Source organism: Bidens hawaiensis, unplaced genomic scaffold (genome assembly GCF_021521415.1).
Source record: "Bidens hawaiensis isolate Kalapana, Puna unplaced genomic scaffold, B.hawaiensis_p1.1 tig00016783_1, whole genome shotgun sequence".
NCBI classification, from domain to species: domain Eukaryota; kingdom Viridiplantae; phylum Streptophyta; class Magnoliopsida; order Asterales; family Asteraceae; genus Bidens; species Bidens hawaiensis.
Window position 1 is genome coordinate 394,384 of NW_027492545.1, and position 18,506 is coordinate 412,889.

The 18,506-nt window shown below is 36.4% G+C and overlaps 1 protein-coding gene across 1 annotated transcript; it reads left to right on the forward strand.

Annotated features, from left to right (window-relative positions):
* The first annotated feature begins 4,029 nt into the window (after positions 1 to 4,029).
* LOC143552142 (G-type lectin S-receptor-like serine/threonine-protein kinase RKS1) lies at positions 4,030 to 9,763 on the forward strand. The gene is made up of 7 exons (XM_077042430.1): positions 4,030 to 5,332; positions 7,798 to 7,923; positions 8,288 to 8,481; positions 8,569 to 8,779; positions 8,877 to 9,114; positions 9,192 to 9,339; positions 9,424 to 9,763. Exons 1-7 carry the CDS (start codon positions 4,030 to 4,032, stop codon positions 9,736 to 9,738), a joined length of 2,535 nt encoding a protein of 844 aa, XP_076898545.1. The 3' UTR covers positions 9,739 to 9,763.
* The last annotated feature ends 8,743 nt before the right edge of the window (positions 9,764 to 18,506 follow it).

An 18,506-nucleotide genomic window follows, 5' to 3' on the forward strand; every position in this document is an offset into this window, starting at 1 on the left:
AAGGGTAAGGACGAGGCTATTGATAAGTTTATCTTATTTAAAACAGAAGTTGAGAATCAACTAAATCGAAAAATCAAAAGAGTAGGAGTGACCATGGAGGTGAATATGTTTCACCTTTTATTAACCTGTGTGAAAAAGAAGGAATCATACATGAAGTCATGCCTCCTTACTCCCCTCAATCAAATGGCATAGCGGAACGTAAGAACCGAACCTTGAAAGAAATGATGATGCCATGATGATAAATTCTGGGGTAAGCCTGGACATGTGGGGGAAGCAATCTTATCGGCTAATTATGTCTTAAACATGATACCGAATAAGAAGAAAGATTTAACTCCATATGAGTTATGGACGAGAATTAAACCACCATATAAATACTTGCGAGTGTGGGGGTGCCTAGCCAAGGTAGTGGTGACTCCACCAAAACGCCTACTAATAGGACCCAAAACCGTGGATTGTGTATTTATAGGATATACCCTTCCCAGTGGTGCATATCGATTTCTTGTGCATGATTCCAGGAATCCCGGAATAAACAATGGCACTATAATAGAATCAAAGGATTCATCATGGTTTGAATATAAGTTCCCATGTTTGGATAAAGGAAAACCGAGCTATTCTAGACCGGTTGAGGAAATTATTCAAAACGAGAGTACTAGAGATGAACCTCAGGAACAATCTGAGACAGAGGAAGTTGAAATCAGAAAAAGTAAACGGCAAAGGACTGAAAAATCCTTCGGCCCTGATTTCCTTACCTACATGGTAGAAGAGGAACCTCAAACATATCAACAAGCGGTGAATTCCACTGAAGGACCTCAGTGGAGGGAGGCCATCAAATGTGAGATAGATTCTATCTTAAAAAATCATACTTGGGAACTAGTGGATCTTCCTTAAGGGTGTAAACCACTAGGATATCAGTGGATCTTCAAGAAGAAGATGAAACCTGATGGCACCATCAATAAGTATAAGGCAAGGTTGGTGATTAAAGGATATAAACAATGAGAAGGTTTAGATTACTTTGATATATATTCGCCGGTTACGCGAATAACATCTATAAGGTTGGTGCTTGCCATTGCCGCCATTAGAAACTTGGAAGTTCACCAAATGGATGTAAAAACGGCTTTCTTGAATGGAAATCTAGAGGAAGAGATTTACATGTAACAACCCGAAGGCTTCATAGCCGTTGGGCAAGAAAAGAAAGTATGTAAACTTGTGAAATCCTTGTATGGATTGAAACAAGCTCCTAAACAATGGCACCAAAAGTTTGATTATGTCATGCTTGATGTTGGGTTCAAAATCAATGAATGTGACAAATGTGTATACGTGAAAGACACATCCGATGGATATGTCATTTTGTGTTATACGTAGATGATATGCTCATTGCTGGAAGTGATGACAAAATCATAACGTCCACAAAGAACATGTTAAAAGCAAGATTTGACATGAAGGACATGGGTTTGGCGGATGTGATTTTGGGAGTTAAAATCACACGAACCCAAGATGGACTTGTTTTAAGTCAATCCTATTACGTGAGCAAAATTCTTGAGAAGTTTAATGCGAATGACTCTAATGTAGCTAGAACTCTCATTGACACAAGTCAACATCTAGCTAAGAATAGAGGTGAACCCGTTAACCAGTTGGAATACTCAAGAATTATTGGCAATTTGATGTATCTTATGAGTTGCACTAGACCCGACTTAGCATATGCTGTGAACAAGCTAAGTAGATACACAAGCAACCCTAGTTCAAGTCATTGGAACTGTATGATTCGGTTGCTTCGGTTTCTAAGATAACTAGATAATACGGGTTACATTATAACAGATATCCTGCAGTTGTCGAAGGACATTGTGATGCAAATTGAATATCTGACACGAATGATTCCAGAGAAACAAGTGGGTATGTATTCACACTTGGAGGTGCTGCTTTATCGTGGAAATCGTCTAAACAAACGGTTATAGCTAGATCCACGATGGAATCAGAACTCATCGCCCTAGATAAAGCGGGCGAAGAGGCAGAATGGTTACGTCAATTTGTTGAGGATATACCGTGGCCTAAGCCGGCATCGGCCATCTGTATTCATTGTGATAGCCAATCGGCAATTGGCAAAGCTCATAGCACAATGTAAATGGTAAGAATAGACATATTAGACGTAGACATAATACGGTACGACAACTGATATCTACTGGAATTATCACTGTTGACTACGTGAAGTCAAAGGATAATATTGCGGATCCGCTAACAAAAGGCCTAAGTAGAGAGTTAGTTCAGAAGTCGTCCATGGGAATGGGACTGAAGCCCTTGAAAAATTAAAGTTCATGCGAAGGAAACCTAACTCAACAGACTGGAGATCCCAATAGTTGAGTTCAATAGGAAAACTTAATTGTATGAATTAGTGCGGTCACTGTGGGGGGGGATAACCCTACAATTTTAAGAGGGAGTTTACCACGTGGAAAGGTAACCTTCCTAGTCCATTCCTAAAAGTGACAAGTGTGAGACTAAGCATATGGCTTTTAATGATTCGACCAAGGTAGTCATACATGATGAATCACCTATGTGAGAGAGAAGTGGGGTCGCTTCGAATGGTATTGTTGGGCACAATACTTAATAGCTCTTGCAGAACCAGGCGCATGTTCATGACCATAACGAACATAACTATGAGGACTTGACTTTGTCAGTGAGAGTCTTGTGTGAAGTGTATTGTGGTCTACACAAACAGTCTCGAGTTCAAAGACATCACCATCTACTCAAAGCCAGTGGGCTAAGTATGCTTCATAAGCAAAGGTTCAAAGGATAACACCTACCTATTGTATGCAAGATTCAACTGTTGAAATCTAATCGGAATAATGTGGTTGTTTCGACCTCCATTCATGTGGGGGATTGTTGGAAGTTTTGAGTGTGTGAATGAAGGAAGTGGTGGAAGTGGTAAATGTTTGTCCCACATCGGGTTGGGAACAAAATAATGAATGGTTTATAAGGTAGTGACCATACACCCATTTGAATTCTTTATGACATGTTTTACCACAAGTCCTACGCGCGCGCAAGGGGGGGTGCAAATTTGAGTTTCTGAACTAGAAATTCATCGAACTCGTGCGTGCCCGCACGTTCCGCGGACACGAATGCAACTCCGAAAACCCGAGCCCGCGTCAGACGATTTTTGAAATTCAAAATATGGTGGTCTAGTCAATACCATTAATAATCATAATGATTATGATTATTGTGTTTCAGTTTCAATTCTTTTTTATAATGGTTATTAGATGAGTATTATTATTATTTAATATTCTTTAATGGTCATAACTAAGAGTTGATTATATGGTTATGACTCTTGGTTAAAAATGCCATGGCATTCTTCATTTGTAGACACACCAACTCAAAAACACTTCATCTTCTTCCTAGTTCAAACAGTGTTATTTCCGATTGCATTTCAGGCAAATGTCCGAGTCCGGCAGAGCACCGATTCTGTTTCAAACCGGAGTACCCTGGGAACAGACCGAGAATCTTTTTAAGGGAATTGTGTTAAACACAAGCCCGGTTTATTGTGTCGATTATTTCTTATTTCTTTATTTTCTGGTTATTATTAATGCAACATTTCCGACGGTTTATGTGGTTTATCTTTAATTTCAAAATTTGGCAAATGTGCCAAATATAAAGAATCTTTAAAAATGGTTTTAGACTTCAGATTTTATCAACAGTTATTAGAAAAGTTTATTAGTTCTTATTTCCGCTTCTGCTCTACGTCACATTCAAAAACACACACACACACACACATATATATATATATATATATATATCCCTGTCTTCTCTTAAAAGTTGGTAACCTGATATGAATGGTTTAGTGCTTAAAAACCCAACCTCCTAGCCAGCTTTACAATAAATCATTGAACATATGACTTTTTACTAAGTCATGAAAGTGATGACTCCCATAATCATCTATTTTTATTTATACGTATATAATATGTTAATCAAGTCATGATTCTCATGTCTAGCTTCTTTTGAAACTATCAAACACATAAAAACATCTGGCCGGAAACAAAAAACATGTATCAACAAATTAGAGGCATTCTAGTTTCTGTGTTAATCATTTCGATTTTCCGGTTTTGCACTTGTATCGACACGATCACCTTAACTCAACCAGTTAAAGATGGGGATATTTTGGTCTCTAATGGAGAAACTTTTGCTCTTGGATTTTTCAGTCCCACAAACTCCACCAACAGATACATGGGTATCTGGTATAACAAGGTTTCGGAGCAAACTGTGGTTTGGGTTGCCAATAGAGACCGTCCGATTGCCAACTCGTCCGGTATCTTATCCATCAATGGAACCGGGAACCTTGTCCTTCTAGATAGTAATCAGAGTTTGGTGTTTTGGTCAACCAATGTTTCCAAAGTGGCGAATGGCGCGAATGATATCTTTTCGGCCCAGTTGTTGGATTCGGGAAACTTGGTGTTGTTTCAAGGTCAAAACAAAAATGTTTATTTATGGCAAAGTTTTGATCACCCTTCAAATACCCTTCTTCCCGGTATGAAATTCGGGTTAGACAGGATAACGGGTTTGAACCGGGTGGTCACATCTTGGAAGTCTAGTGGGAATCCGGGTGTTGGGGATTATTCATATAAAGTGGAATTTGTTGGGTCAACTCAGTTATTCCTGTATAAAGGTATGACAAGAATTTGGCGGACCGGGTCATGGACCGGTAACGGATGGAGTGGGGTCCCGGAGATGACGCAAAATTACATCTTTAACGTGACATACATAAACAACACGGATGAGGTGGTGGTCGTTTACCTTATCCGAAACTCATCCATTATTTCTAGATTGGTGGTTAACGAGTTAGGAATTGTGGAGAGGCTTACTTGGCACGAGGCAAATCGTAAGTGGATCAGTTTTTGGTCGGCTCCAAAAGAGCAGTGTGACGGCTATAACCATTGTGGTCCTTTTGGCCTTTGTGATCCGTATAAATCAGGCACTTTTGAGTGTGAATGCCTTCCTGGATACGAGCCACAGTCACCACCGGACTGGTACCTAAGGGATGGGTCCAAAGGGTGTAAGAGAAAGGTTGGGATACAAATGTGCGAGGTTGGAGACGGGTTTGTGGAGTTGGAACACGTGAAGGTACCATACACAGACACAACGACGGCACATGTAAACATGAGTTTGGGATTGAAAGCGTGTCAAGAGTTGTGCTTGAAGAACTGCACGTGCATGGGGTACGCAAGTGCTGATATTAGTAAAGGAGTCGATGGTGGAGGTTGTGTTACGTGGTATGGGGACATGATTGATACGAGGACGTTTTCAGATGGAGGCCAATCTTTCTATGTACGTGTTGATGCAGCTGAATTAGGTACGCCATCAATGTTTTTATACTTTTCTCAAAGATAAAATTTCTATTAAGGAAGAAATTAAGTAGCTGGTTTTCAAAATGTTTATTCTTTGATCAGTTAAAAACAATATACATAATACTAATATTAACAAAAAAGGATATTTCAGAAATAAATGTTAAGCAAATCGGATACAACTGCTAACTAACTATCTTTTTGTCTCCAGTTTCACATATGCATGTAAATGATATGCATCCCAAATTCACATATTACTTTTTGTACTCGCATAACTCATGGTTTGTGTTTTTAAAAACATAACTTTTAATAGTACTTAAAATCTTAAAAACTAATTTTGTAATTTAAAAAAAAAAACAAAACTCAAAAATATTTCACAACAGTAACCTTTTAAAAAATAATTTAAAACTTATAAATTAAAATTATTAAAACCTACTTTTATGTAATATGAATTTAGAAGATTAGAGGGTTGTAAAATAACAATACCCATAGATGAAGAAATAATGCCTCTCAAGTCTCAACACGTGAAGTTGGAATTTTCGATGATGTTGGCGTAAGAAATTAGGTGAATGGTCCATTGTGAAATAAAAAAGTTAAATATTAATTACTTTTGTAATTGTTTTGGTCAAAGGGTCACTTATCATGACTACAGTAATTTATTAATTATAAGAACTATTAATTTTAAAAGCTGAAAGAGCTAACTAAACAGAAGTATTTATTTGTGACGGGTCTACACGGTGTTTTCCTAAGATATAAAGAAACTATTTATGTTGTTGTCACACTGGCTTTGTGCCTTTATTTTTTAAATCCAATCTATTATCAAAAGTTGATAACGAGATTATTGATGACACCTGTTCCGTTTCTATAAGTGAAAATCTTATATTCACCTGGAACGGTAACATTGTTTCACAAATCGTCACATCATTTTTTTTTTAATAATTATTTTTTGAAAAAAATCTCCAACACATGACAAACCCTTCTAGACCACCCTCTTTCTCTCTAACAACGAGCTTCGATCACTTTCTTCTCTACGGTCTATGGACGATCCTAGGGTAAGGACCTACACCATATCTCTCATCATCTCTTGATCTCTTCCACGTCAACAAGTACTCTTCACACATCAGAGTTTCTGGATGTCAACGGATCCGTTGATGCATAAACTAAGTCTAATCCTACCAAACATTGTTCGCTCTAACATGTTCCCGAATTTGTTTATAATAGTTTTTGTTATCATTATTACTTAAAAAAGTTATTATTATTATTTCTTATTATTATTAGATTTTGGTTTATGATTTGGAAATGTTATTTTAATGTTGAGAGTTACTCAAAGTTGTGACTTACTTTAAGGGATATCGTTTTGTCTATCAATGGTGTGAATTCAAGTCCCGTAGTAATAATAATAATAATAATAATAATAATAATAATAATAAAGGTGTAATTTGGGTGTAAATTATGGAGTGTGTGATTTGACATTAAAAAATTAATTTAAATTTCCATTGTTGCTAAAAAACGATTTACCGCATAAAACAAACCAATCTGAGTAAAAATCATAAGAAGGATATAACAAAACCCACAAGGCATAGGGCTGTTCACGAGTCAAGCCGAACCAAGCGAAGGCTTGCTTGTTGCTTGACTCGTTTACAACCGAACTGAACCGAGCGAAAACCAAAACGAAGCAAAATCGAATCGAGCATTTTTCGATTGAACATCGAGCGATTTCGAGCATCATTTATTTCTTTTTCACTTTAAAATTTTCAATAAGAAACAAATTTGAAGGTAGTAAATAATACATTTTATAAATAAATTAGTAATTTTTGGACAATCGTGTAATATATTGTAAATTTTTATTAAAAATAAGTTTAAAGTGAGATATAATGATCATGTAAACAAACTTCTAATATTCTAAAAACTTGAATCGAACTAATAAAACTATAAAATTGACAGAATATGGAAAAATTAAAGGGGTAAAAATAATTGTAAGCTTATATTTATGTGTTTTGTCTATATATTATATATTTGTTCATATACAATTATATATAAAATAAATTAAAAATATTCGAGCTAAACCGAACCGAGCAAACCTTTGCTCATTGCTTGGCTCGTTTACAAACCAAACCGAGCAGAGTGGCTTGGTTTCAATCGAGCGAAAAAACGAACGAGCAATTTCCGAGAGAGCGGCGAGCGAGTTCGAGCAACAAGCGGTTTGGACGGCTCTAACCAGTCATAACAGCCTGAACATACTCTCGATACCTGGGCCTACTTTCATCTTTTATTCCAAGCCCAGCATTATAACCAACTCCAAGCCCGTGTTCAGTAAAGCCCAGATAGCAAATTACTACAAAAGAAAAAATAGCAAGAGATTAACATAAAACACAATTTAACAATCATGAATCGATGCTCAGAAACTGATACTATATGGAACTAAAATAAGCTCACATTAGTTGGCATACTCTTTTGTGTATTTGTATTTCAGTTAAATACGCATCAGAGAGGCTAAAGAGTTCGCATAAAAACCGTTTTTTGGTTATCGGGATGCCACTTATCGCAGGAGGGTTTCTCTTGGGCACATTCGTTTGTTGTTACATAAGGAGGAAAAAAGGTATGTCTAACATCATTTAACATTTACTGATTTATCTTTGGCTAAACAAGAGTTCATCATGCCTAGACATACACATAAGTGACATAACTGCACCTTATATAAGGCTAAGAACCTATTTAACATTGTTTATAGCCAGATATATAAGGTAAAACAATAAGGAAAACCATTAAAGAATGCGCAAAATGAAGAACACATATGTTGGTTTAGCTTAACATTTTTTATCGTGTTGTTGATTGGGTCACTTGAGTTTCATGCTTAATAATTTTATAATTGGAGTTATGCTCCAAGCTAGAAGAAGAATGAAACCAACATAAATTCATTTGTAAAGTAGTTTCCTTATTGCTAAATTAACTGTTTAATATAGCCAAGCAGAATGAAAGCGGAGATGGGTTCAGTTTCGCGAATGGCTTGATATCCTTGGACAGTTCTTTAACAGAGAAGGATATTGATAAAAATGTTGATTTAGATGTGTTTGATTTGAGCACAATAACGGCAGCAACTGATAACTTTTGTCCTTCAAACAAGCTCGGAGAAGGTGGCTTCGGTTCTGTTTATAAGGTACTTTTAATGTTGGTAACGCTCCCGACCTTTGCAATTTAATATAAATATATAATGCCGCTAACTAATAAAGAATGAATTTCTCAGGGTAAGCTACTAAATGGACAAGAAATTGCTGTCAAAAGACTATCGCAAAGTTCAGGTCAAGGGATGCAAGAATTCAAGAATGAAGTAACGTTAATAGCGAAACTTCAACATAAGAATCTAGTTCGGCTTTTGGGATACTGTTTCCACAAGGAAGAAAAGATGTTAGTTTATGAATACTTACCAAACAAAGGCTTGGATTTTTTCATCTTCAGTAAGTTTTTCTATTTATACATATTTAAGTTCTTAAATCTAGCTACATAATTTTCTAGAGTTAATATTCTAAATTACTAAATTGAATGGTGTCCTAGATCCAGAAAATGCATATCTTTTAGATTGGAAGAAACGGTTCCAAATCATTCAAGGAATTGTTCGTGGACTGCTATATCTTCATCACGATTCTAGGCTCAAGATCATCCACAGGGATCTAAAAGCAAGCAATATTTTGCTAGATACTAATTTAAACCCTAAGATTTCTGATTTTGGAATGGCAAAAATCTTTGGAGGTGATGAAGATGAAGCAAGAACACGTAGAGTTGTTGGAACATAGTATGTATCAATCTTAGACTATAACATAGCTCGATTTAAATTTGTTTCATTTGAACGACGTCATGATATAATTGTAGTGGCTATATGTCTCCGGAGTACGCTATGGAAGGCCGTTTTTCAGTCAAATCAGATGTTTTTAGCTTTGGAATTCTTGTTCTAGAGATAATCAGTGGCAGGAAAAATAACAGCTACTATCAAGAGAACTCTGTTAATTTGATCGGGCATGTAAGTAACTAAATGATGTTATGTGTTTTTTATTGATTATTTAATCGACCTAACAAACTTTAACATAATCAACATCGCTATTAGGTTTGGGACTTGTGGAAACAAGATAAAGTCTTGACAGTAGTGGACTCATCTTTAAGAGATTCATATGATGTCCGTGAAGTTCTTTTATGTATCCATGTTGGGATCTTGTGTGTTCAAGAACTGGCTAGTGATCGTCCGACAATGACTGATGTAGCTTCTATGTTGAGTAATCATGAAGCAATGCTACCATCTCCTAATCAACCAGCATTCATCTTTAGAAATTTAAATAATAGTCTCGGCATAACATCAGCATCCGCCGATGGCGGTGTTGGCTCCATCTGCGACGAGCCCATCACCATCCTTCATGCTCGATAATTTCATAATTTGTTGAACAAAACACTTTTACAAGTGAGTCGCAGACAAAACATAGATTCATGTCATGCCTTCTTGTATGCCCGGGCTCCTGAAGTTGTGTACTCTGTGTTAGATATCAATGTAATTTTGTTCAAGATAAACGATTTATTCTTGAATGTGTTAAATTGCAAGAAATCCTTGGGTCTATGCGGTGGATATAATTTGGAGATGTAGAACAAAATAAATAGAATAATTCTTGTATTACAACACATAAATTGTTTTATCTAATTTAGTTTTATAAAAAATATTCATACATCATACTTGGAAACATAACAAAAGATACAACAATGAAACATGTTACAATAAAAAAAAAGACGCTATGAAGAATCAACATGTTACAGTAAAAACAGCTACATTTCTTTTGTGAACAATGAATTCCATTAAGGTTATGCGCATTGTCTACAAAGAAATGTTGAATGAGGATGATAGAGTCAGCTAATTGCCAGATGGTGGGATTCATCACATTTTCTCGTGTTGAATGATGATAAAGGTCGAATCAGCAGATCAAGAAGCTGGAGAAATACATGGAAGTCTACTCCCAATTTGAACTTTGATATCGCCCAATTTCTAATCAGGCATGTAACATTACGTAAAATTCGGACCAAAAATGTCAATTTTCAAAGTCAAAGGACCAATTCTGCCAAAAATCTAAACCCCAGAGACCAAAATGTAATTTCTGGATTTCCTGACCTATCGCAGTACGCGACGGGTCAGAGGAGACGCCCATCGCGTACCGCGATGGGGATGTCTGACACACGTGACACGTGTGCCACGTGGCACACGGTGGCAGCGTCTGCCGCCACTTGTCACCACGTGGCAGCACGTCCGCCACGTGTAAGCGGTGCCTGCCACGTGTCGACACGTGGCAGTCTAGGCACTGACTCAGCAAGCCTACATCGCGGTACGCGATGGGCTTGCCAAGTGACCCATTGCGTACCGCGATAGGGTCCAAAATTGGCTCTATAAATAGCAGCCACGGGATTCATTCCCAACTCACAAAATTTCACACACTTACTCTCTCACTTCTCTCTCTACCTCGTAAAGCGTTCCCACGATCCACCTCGAAATCCGTGCCTCGAAACCCCGTTTTCCATGCCTAGTACCTCGTTATTCGTGCCACGGCCCGACGACGTTCCAAACTAGAAGAAGGTGCTGCCCGACATCCTTACTACTACCTCGAAGTACGTGCCAAGAAGTATTGGTGCCTCGAGAAACGTGCCAAGTGTGGAAGGAAATGTTGATCAAGTGAAAGTTGAAAAGCAAGTAGCGTCGGAGTGCTGCCCAAGTGTCTAGGGCATTCTAAGCCGACAAAGGTAGGCATAATTCCCGACCAAAATAATAATAAAATATTATAACGGCTTAATACCCGAGTCGATATTATTTTCGATAAACAAAGAAATGAATAACAAAGAAAATATAGAAAGAGAAATAAGAAATATATATGAGTATCTATATAGATATAAATATTCTTTGTTAGAAATATATTATTTAAGTATAATGAGTCTACTTAAATAATAAAGAAAAGAATACGTTTCTTAATGAAGAAGAAACGTCGGGTTTTTATAAACTAAAAGTTTATTAAATATTACTTTTAAACTAAAGGTTTTAAAGTAAAATGAGATAATGAACTAAAGGTTCATCGAGATAATTAAGACTAGAGGTCTTAAAGCCGGATCATGTATCTGACTAATGAATATTATACTCGTACTATAGGTGCGAGATAGCAAGAAGAGATCTACGGACGGTGTTGGAAGCCGATCCTATTGAAAAGGTGAATACGCCCCACTTTTACAAACTTGTTTTCAAACAAATAAACATGTTATGTGTAAAACTTTACATGAGGCTACGTGTCTCTAAAAACATTATAAATAAGAGTATAAGCCAGCCCTCATGCTATGGTATACGTTTGTCTGGATCCTTACATATGTGGAATGCGGCGGGCACATCGCACCACGCTTGGTCACGACCTCCAGCCACGATGGGCCGGACCTAAGTTACGTCCGAGTGGGGAATGGCCATGTGTATATTTATGGTACCTAAGTTATGTCATAAACGCTGCGGTGTTTCGCTGAGGTGACCTAGTGCAAAGACTCGAGTTTATGATGATTGTTTTAACTTGATTATTCCTAAGCCAAGATGGGCCGAGACTTACGTGGTCTCGAGGGGTAATTAAGTAAGGAAAATATTTTAGCGTCAGCATATTCACCAGCATTCGTTGCTGACGTATTTTAATAACATTTTGCAGGTAATCAAAATTAGAGCTTGAAGGACGAAGAAGCTCTACGTTAAACAGAACTGAAACAAATCCCGACAAATGGGTTATATAAAGATAGAAATACGATATGAGCAGTAATAGTTAATTGATACTTGTAAATATTATACAGCTAGCCGTGCACAGCTCAGGAATGGAATAACTATTAACGGTGAACGTAACCGCGTTCAGGTGAGTTTCTAGCCCCATTCCTTGTTATGTTTTTGGGGCTGTGTGCATACTCGATGTGATTAATTAATACACTTACCTTAAGTGGTAAGTGTATGCCAATTATGTTATATGTGAAAGTTGTGAATGAATGCTTGATGGTACATGAACGATCTTCGGATATTGCATGTATTGTTAAGGGATAGTTTAAAGTGGTGACTGTTTATATATGTTGTATGTATGTTACAGATTAACGAGTACGTAAGAAAGTATATATATAAACTCTATGAAAAGAAAGGAAAGTATGGTATGAAGGAATTGACGGTAAAGGGTGGCAGACCCTAATAATATCTGTGAGGGATGGTGGCAGACCCTAATAATATCTGTGAAGGAGGGTGGTAGACCCTAATAATATCTGTGAGGTTATAGGGCGAGAGGCTCTTTAAGGGTAGCAGACCCTAATAATATCTGTGAGGTTATAGGGCGAAGGGCTCTTTAAAATGTATGATTATGTTGTAAATAAATATAAAGTATGAAGTAATAAGGAAAGAAAGTATGATAGTAAGAACGAATGTATATTCTTACGTATGTACGAAAGAAAGTAAAAGAGGTTAAGTATGTAATATAAGAACGTATTGTATGTTACTTGTATTAACTAGAACTCACTCAGCGTAGCTGACTTTTAGTATGCACGCAGGTGAGTAGAATGAGGCAGCTCGCTTGAGGAGACACGTGGCATTGAATAAGAGGCTGGCATCGTAAGACTCAAGACGTTTAAGTTTAATGTTTTGTTTATTTTGAAAGACGAGATGTTCTTTTAAGACAAGTTATGGTTTGTTATGAAATGTTTTATGAAAGTTTTTAAATTCCGCGAATGTTTTAATTAACTCTGATATTTAGAACTACGTTTATGAGTAAATCCAACACCAAATGTAGGGCACCGGAAACGGGGCCTTACAATGTTATGGTCTTGTACTGTTAATGTCAAGTGTTCAGTCTTATATAACTGTAAGTTGTGCGTAGTGTTTTTGTTTAACAAAAGGTACACCAATGAAACATGTTACAATACCAACCAACCTCAAATTAAAATGTAAAAATATATACTATGAACAATCATCATGTTACACTATGACCAATTAGGCCTACATATATATATATATATATATATATATATATATATATATATATATATATATAGTTTGCTACAAAAGGTGGCATTCATCGTACATTTTAACTTTTTCATTCATATATACTAGATCTGATGTTCAAACTAGCCCTCTATCAAGAAGCTAGCGAAATACAAGGAAATCCCACCCGCGTTTGAAGTTCATCTCCCGATCAGGCAAGTGGCTCTAAATCTCCCAAAAATGTGACCCGCTTTATATCTAAGCGTGATGACGTTACAGAACTTTTGACCGTTAAATTCCAATCAAATTCCCAATTTGTACTATGTCAATGTCGCAGTACGAATTAGACAATAGAGAATTAGTCAGGACATGGTTTTTCACAAGCCCCGGGAATATCTGCATTCGTTTAGCCTTAAAATCTTCACTTAATACACTAAAAAAACATAAGAAACAATGGTTAATAGTCAAAATATTCAGAATAAAAAAATCTAATGTCACACCCCGACTGGGGGCTAGACGTGACGATTGAATACCAACCACAACACAGCGGAAATAAGGTAACAATTTTATATTAAGACACTAGGTAAAAGTTACAATCAAATGTCTAATACAACTACAAAGCTAGAAATTCAACTACCATCTAATTAGTGAAAATATTCTACTATCCATCATGGCTTCTTTGGGTTAAGCTCTATGATTCGACATAAGTCTTCTAAAAGGATCTTCTATCTCCAAGCAAGCTCTTGTCTAAGACTTTAAATCTCCATATCCGAATAAAAAGTACATGAACACATGCTTAAAATAATTGGATCAACTAAAAAGTTGGTGAGTTCATGTGTTAATTTATGAAAACATTTAAATAAAAAATGATCTAAATAATATGGTGTACATTAAGCAAGTTCACAATCAAACCTGTTTCCATGACCTGTGAACATCTAAAATATATATACCCCTTACCCATACCCCTTATTGTTATGGGTCAAATTTACTTATGTCTGCCAACATAAGATACAAAAATGCGCAGATATATGTCACAAGATAACCATTTATCATTCAGTGGGAGGTCGTCCATGATATAGGCCCACTGTGTGCGGGGGTCTCCCAGATAGTACTACCCATATATCCCGTGGCTCCTTTCGGAGTTAATGATTGTGCTAAAAGTCGGGGATTGTTTTTGGCAGCTAAAATGGTCTTGATTAATAATACACCAGTAAGTTTAAAAACATATGGAAGCATGTATCCACCCAAAAATTAAGAAAAAGGGTAGTGCATGAACTCACCTTGGCCTATGCGTATGCGTGAAGATAAAAATGCTAAAGAATCTTGTATGCTATGCGGGAAATGGCTCCAACTCATAGACATTCCTAAATTCATATAACGTGTCACTAAAAGTAATATGCATCATATTATATGTGCTCGTGACCTAATTAAGTTGGTTAAGGTTATGTTTTTATTAAGTTTATTGGGTATTACGGTTAAATAAAGCGATATATGGAGGAACAAAGTTTCCCTAATTAGAAATGTTTGAGTTTTATCTAGTTAAACTATAACATTGGGGTCACGCTAAAGTTTAATTATATATGAGTTAATTGTGTTGAAAGTAACACTTTATGTCTCAGTTTCTAATATTCCGTTTGGTATAATGATAACTATGAAATACACAATTTATATAGTTCAGGTAGGAATTATCTTGTAATAGTTAACGGTCCGATTAAAACGAGCGTTTGCAAAGTTTTACATAGCTATACTTATCAATACTTTATGCTATGTATTGACGTATTTGAAATAATGTGATTTTGGTCAAATTAGTCCCTAGAGTATAACTTTAGGTTATTGATGAAACTAGCCCCGTTAAATACATGTTCAAAGTTCAAAATCAAGTGCATAGGTATCAAAATAAGTAGTGATCTTATAAATTAGCTCGTGAGTTTATACAAACTTAAAAATACATATTTTAGATTTATGTAATATGTGGTTCAAAATATAAGTTTTCTGTTGCCGGTTTTGGTAGAAACTGCGTGCTTAAAGTGTAATCGCGTAATTAGTGTGTAGGATATTATTTTAAAAGTTAGAAAAATATTTAGAACATGTTTAAGCATAAACTACTAGGAGAAAATACAATGTTTGTCTAAAAAATTTCTGTTAACTTTCTTTGTTTTCTGGTTTTTAACGAGTTTACTCGGTTTCTACCGTATCTTTGACTCGTAATGTAGATCAAGGTGACTCATTTTGTCAGAAGCCATAAAACAATTTTAAGTTTACTGGAAGAATTTACTTGTATTTTTACTAAAAATTGTGTGGTTTTCACGTTTATTGTTTTATTTACGTGCATAGTGATGGCTTTACGGTTTTAATGTTGTGTAAAAAGGATTTTTAAACAAATAACCATTATGAATATGTTAGTATGGTTATGTATTCTGGAACTTTAGTGTTTCTTCTTGGTTTCTTGAATATCGTGCGTGCCTATGTTATGCATAAGACTCAAAATAAACGAATTTAAAGAACGTTTTCATATTAGAGTTTGTGTACCTCTTGGTAGGGCTTGGACACACGACTCTTAAGAGCTTCAAGTAGGTCCATGTTCGGGTGAAAAATGCAAGAATGGAAGGGCAACGGGTTTAGAGAAAAACCTCTATGAAAGTCGCATGATTAAAGTGAGAATATGAAGATTTTAACAAAGGTTTTCGGGTTACCTTTCGGGTGATTAATTCCAGGAACTTTAGGGGCTGAGGCATGATCGGATTAAGTTCTCCTAGGGCTGGGCATTCTCTGTGAAAATGAGCTTGAGGATGATTATAAGTTATATCAAAGAAACAAACATGCGTGAAGATCCACTTGACATAAGTAAGGCTTGTATTACCTATCTTGTGTATTGAGAACCAAGCATGGCATATCCAGTTTTAGGCTGAATTGATCGGGAATGAGAGCCCAAAGAGGCTGATTACTGGCACGATTTGATAGCTTCAAGAATGTCTAGAGAGCTGTGGAAAATGTAGGCATGATAACTGTTAGGAAAACAATAATATAATTATGATCATTTCCCAAATTAGGAGATTTTGACAAATCTTTTATTTGACCGTTGGAAGCTTGATTCACGGGATCCTTGCCATCTTATGCACCATTTCCTTGCAAAGGCAAATTAAGTCTTACTATTTAATTACTTCTCATTTCTTTTGTAATTCAACCAGAAATCTTAATAACATAAAAGTGTTCAATTCATCTATTTTCACTTGTATTCTGATTATCATAAACAATATGGTATCAGAGCAGTGTTAATGATCATAGGATCTTACTGCCCGTAACATACCTCGCTGTCAAAATAAACCAACCAACCAAACCTTGGACAAGCGGCCATGTCTGTTTCAGGCGGTAACCTGTCCGGTAACCTTACAGTCCAAATAACCATGGCCGATTCTTCATCTCCGGTAGATAAAAGAAAAGAGAAGGCGTCGACCGCAGGCGCCGACTCTGACGCCATCAACACCGGCGATAATATTACCAACGGGTCAGGCCATGGGTGGAAGCCGGCTGATTCGTCATCTCCGGTAGTTAAAAGAAAGAAGAAGGCGTCGACCGCGGGAGTCGGATCTGACGCCACAAACACCAGCGATGACTGGCGCAAAATCGGCGGCGGCTCTGAAGCTACTAACACCGGAGATGACCAGCGCAAATTGGTGAAAGAAAGAGCGACTTTGGTGGTTTAGCATCTGCCATAGAAGAATCAATCAATGCATTCACCACCAATGCAGATGGGTTGAGCGTCTCTAATGGAGGTAACAGGATAATCTCAAACCCTTGTATTTGTGATCTCAACTTTATTAACCCTCAAGTTCTAGATATCTTAAATAAACCCCTTAAAGAATATATTAGTTCTAATATTTCTGATTTGTTTAAAACATCCATTGAAGATTCTGTTTTTTTAAATAAAAATAACCCTATAGAATCTGTTAACTTTAATAATAACCCGAAAGAATCAGATTTTTGCGATATCGGCCAAAATTTGGAATTTTTTGCCTCGAAAAGCTCTCAAGATCTTGTTTTTCACAAAAATGACTTTAAACAAAACTATGGGAGAGGTGAACATGGTCAACGCACGTAAAAAATTTAATGATAAATCATGGATTTTTGATTGTGGTGCTACCGACACCATGACGTTTGAATTATCCGACATTGTTTCAAATTCTAAAACTAGAATTGATCACATAAAAACCACCAATGGGGGAACAGTTCCTGTTATGGGAGGGGGGACTATTGAAATATCGCCTACATTAAAACTTTCAAACTGTCTTTACGTCCCTTCATTGTCACATAAACTATTATCCATTAGTCATGTGACAAAGAATTAAATTGCACGGTTTTAATGCATCCAACATTTTGTATTTTACAATATATTAGGACGGGATCGATTATTGGGCGTGGCACTGAAGGCCATGGGTTGTATTATGTGGATGAAGTGACTCACCATGGTGCTGTGATGTTAGCCCATGGAACAATAAATAGAGAAGCATGATTATGGCATAGGAGACTAGAACATCCATCTATTGGTTATTTGCATATTTTATTTTCAAAATTATTTTCTAGTAATGAAACATTAACTTGTGAAACCTGTGTCATGGCGAAAAACCATAGACATACATTTAAACCAAACAACACAAAAGTTGATTTACCCTTTTCACTTATTCATTCAGACGTTTGGGACCAGCAAATATTATTGGGGGGCAAAACTTTCGTTTTTATGTTTCATTTATTGACGATTGCACTCGTATGACATGGATATATTTTTTAAAAAATAAATCTGAAGTTTTCGATAAGTTTACTATGTTTTATACAATGATACAAACACAATTCAAAACTAATATCCAAGTTCTTCGGTCTGATAATGGGGGAGAATTTGTTAACGATTATATGAAACAATTTTGCCAAACAAAAGGAATTATTCACCAAACATCGTGTTCCCACACTCCCGAGCAAAATGGCACGGAAAAATCGTATTTTACTAGAAATAACCCGAGCACTTCTGATCGAATCTCAAGTTCCAAAATCTTTCTGGCCCGAAGCTCTTGCAACCGCTACATAGCTTATCAACAGATTACCAACAAAGGCGCTTGACCTAAAAAATCCTCTTCAAGCACTTTTAGAATTCACTAATCTACCTCCACCCATTACACTTCAACCACGAATAT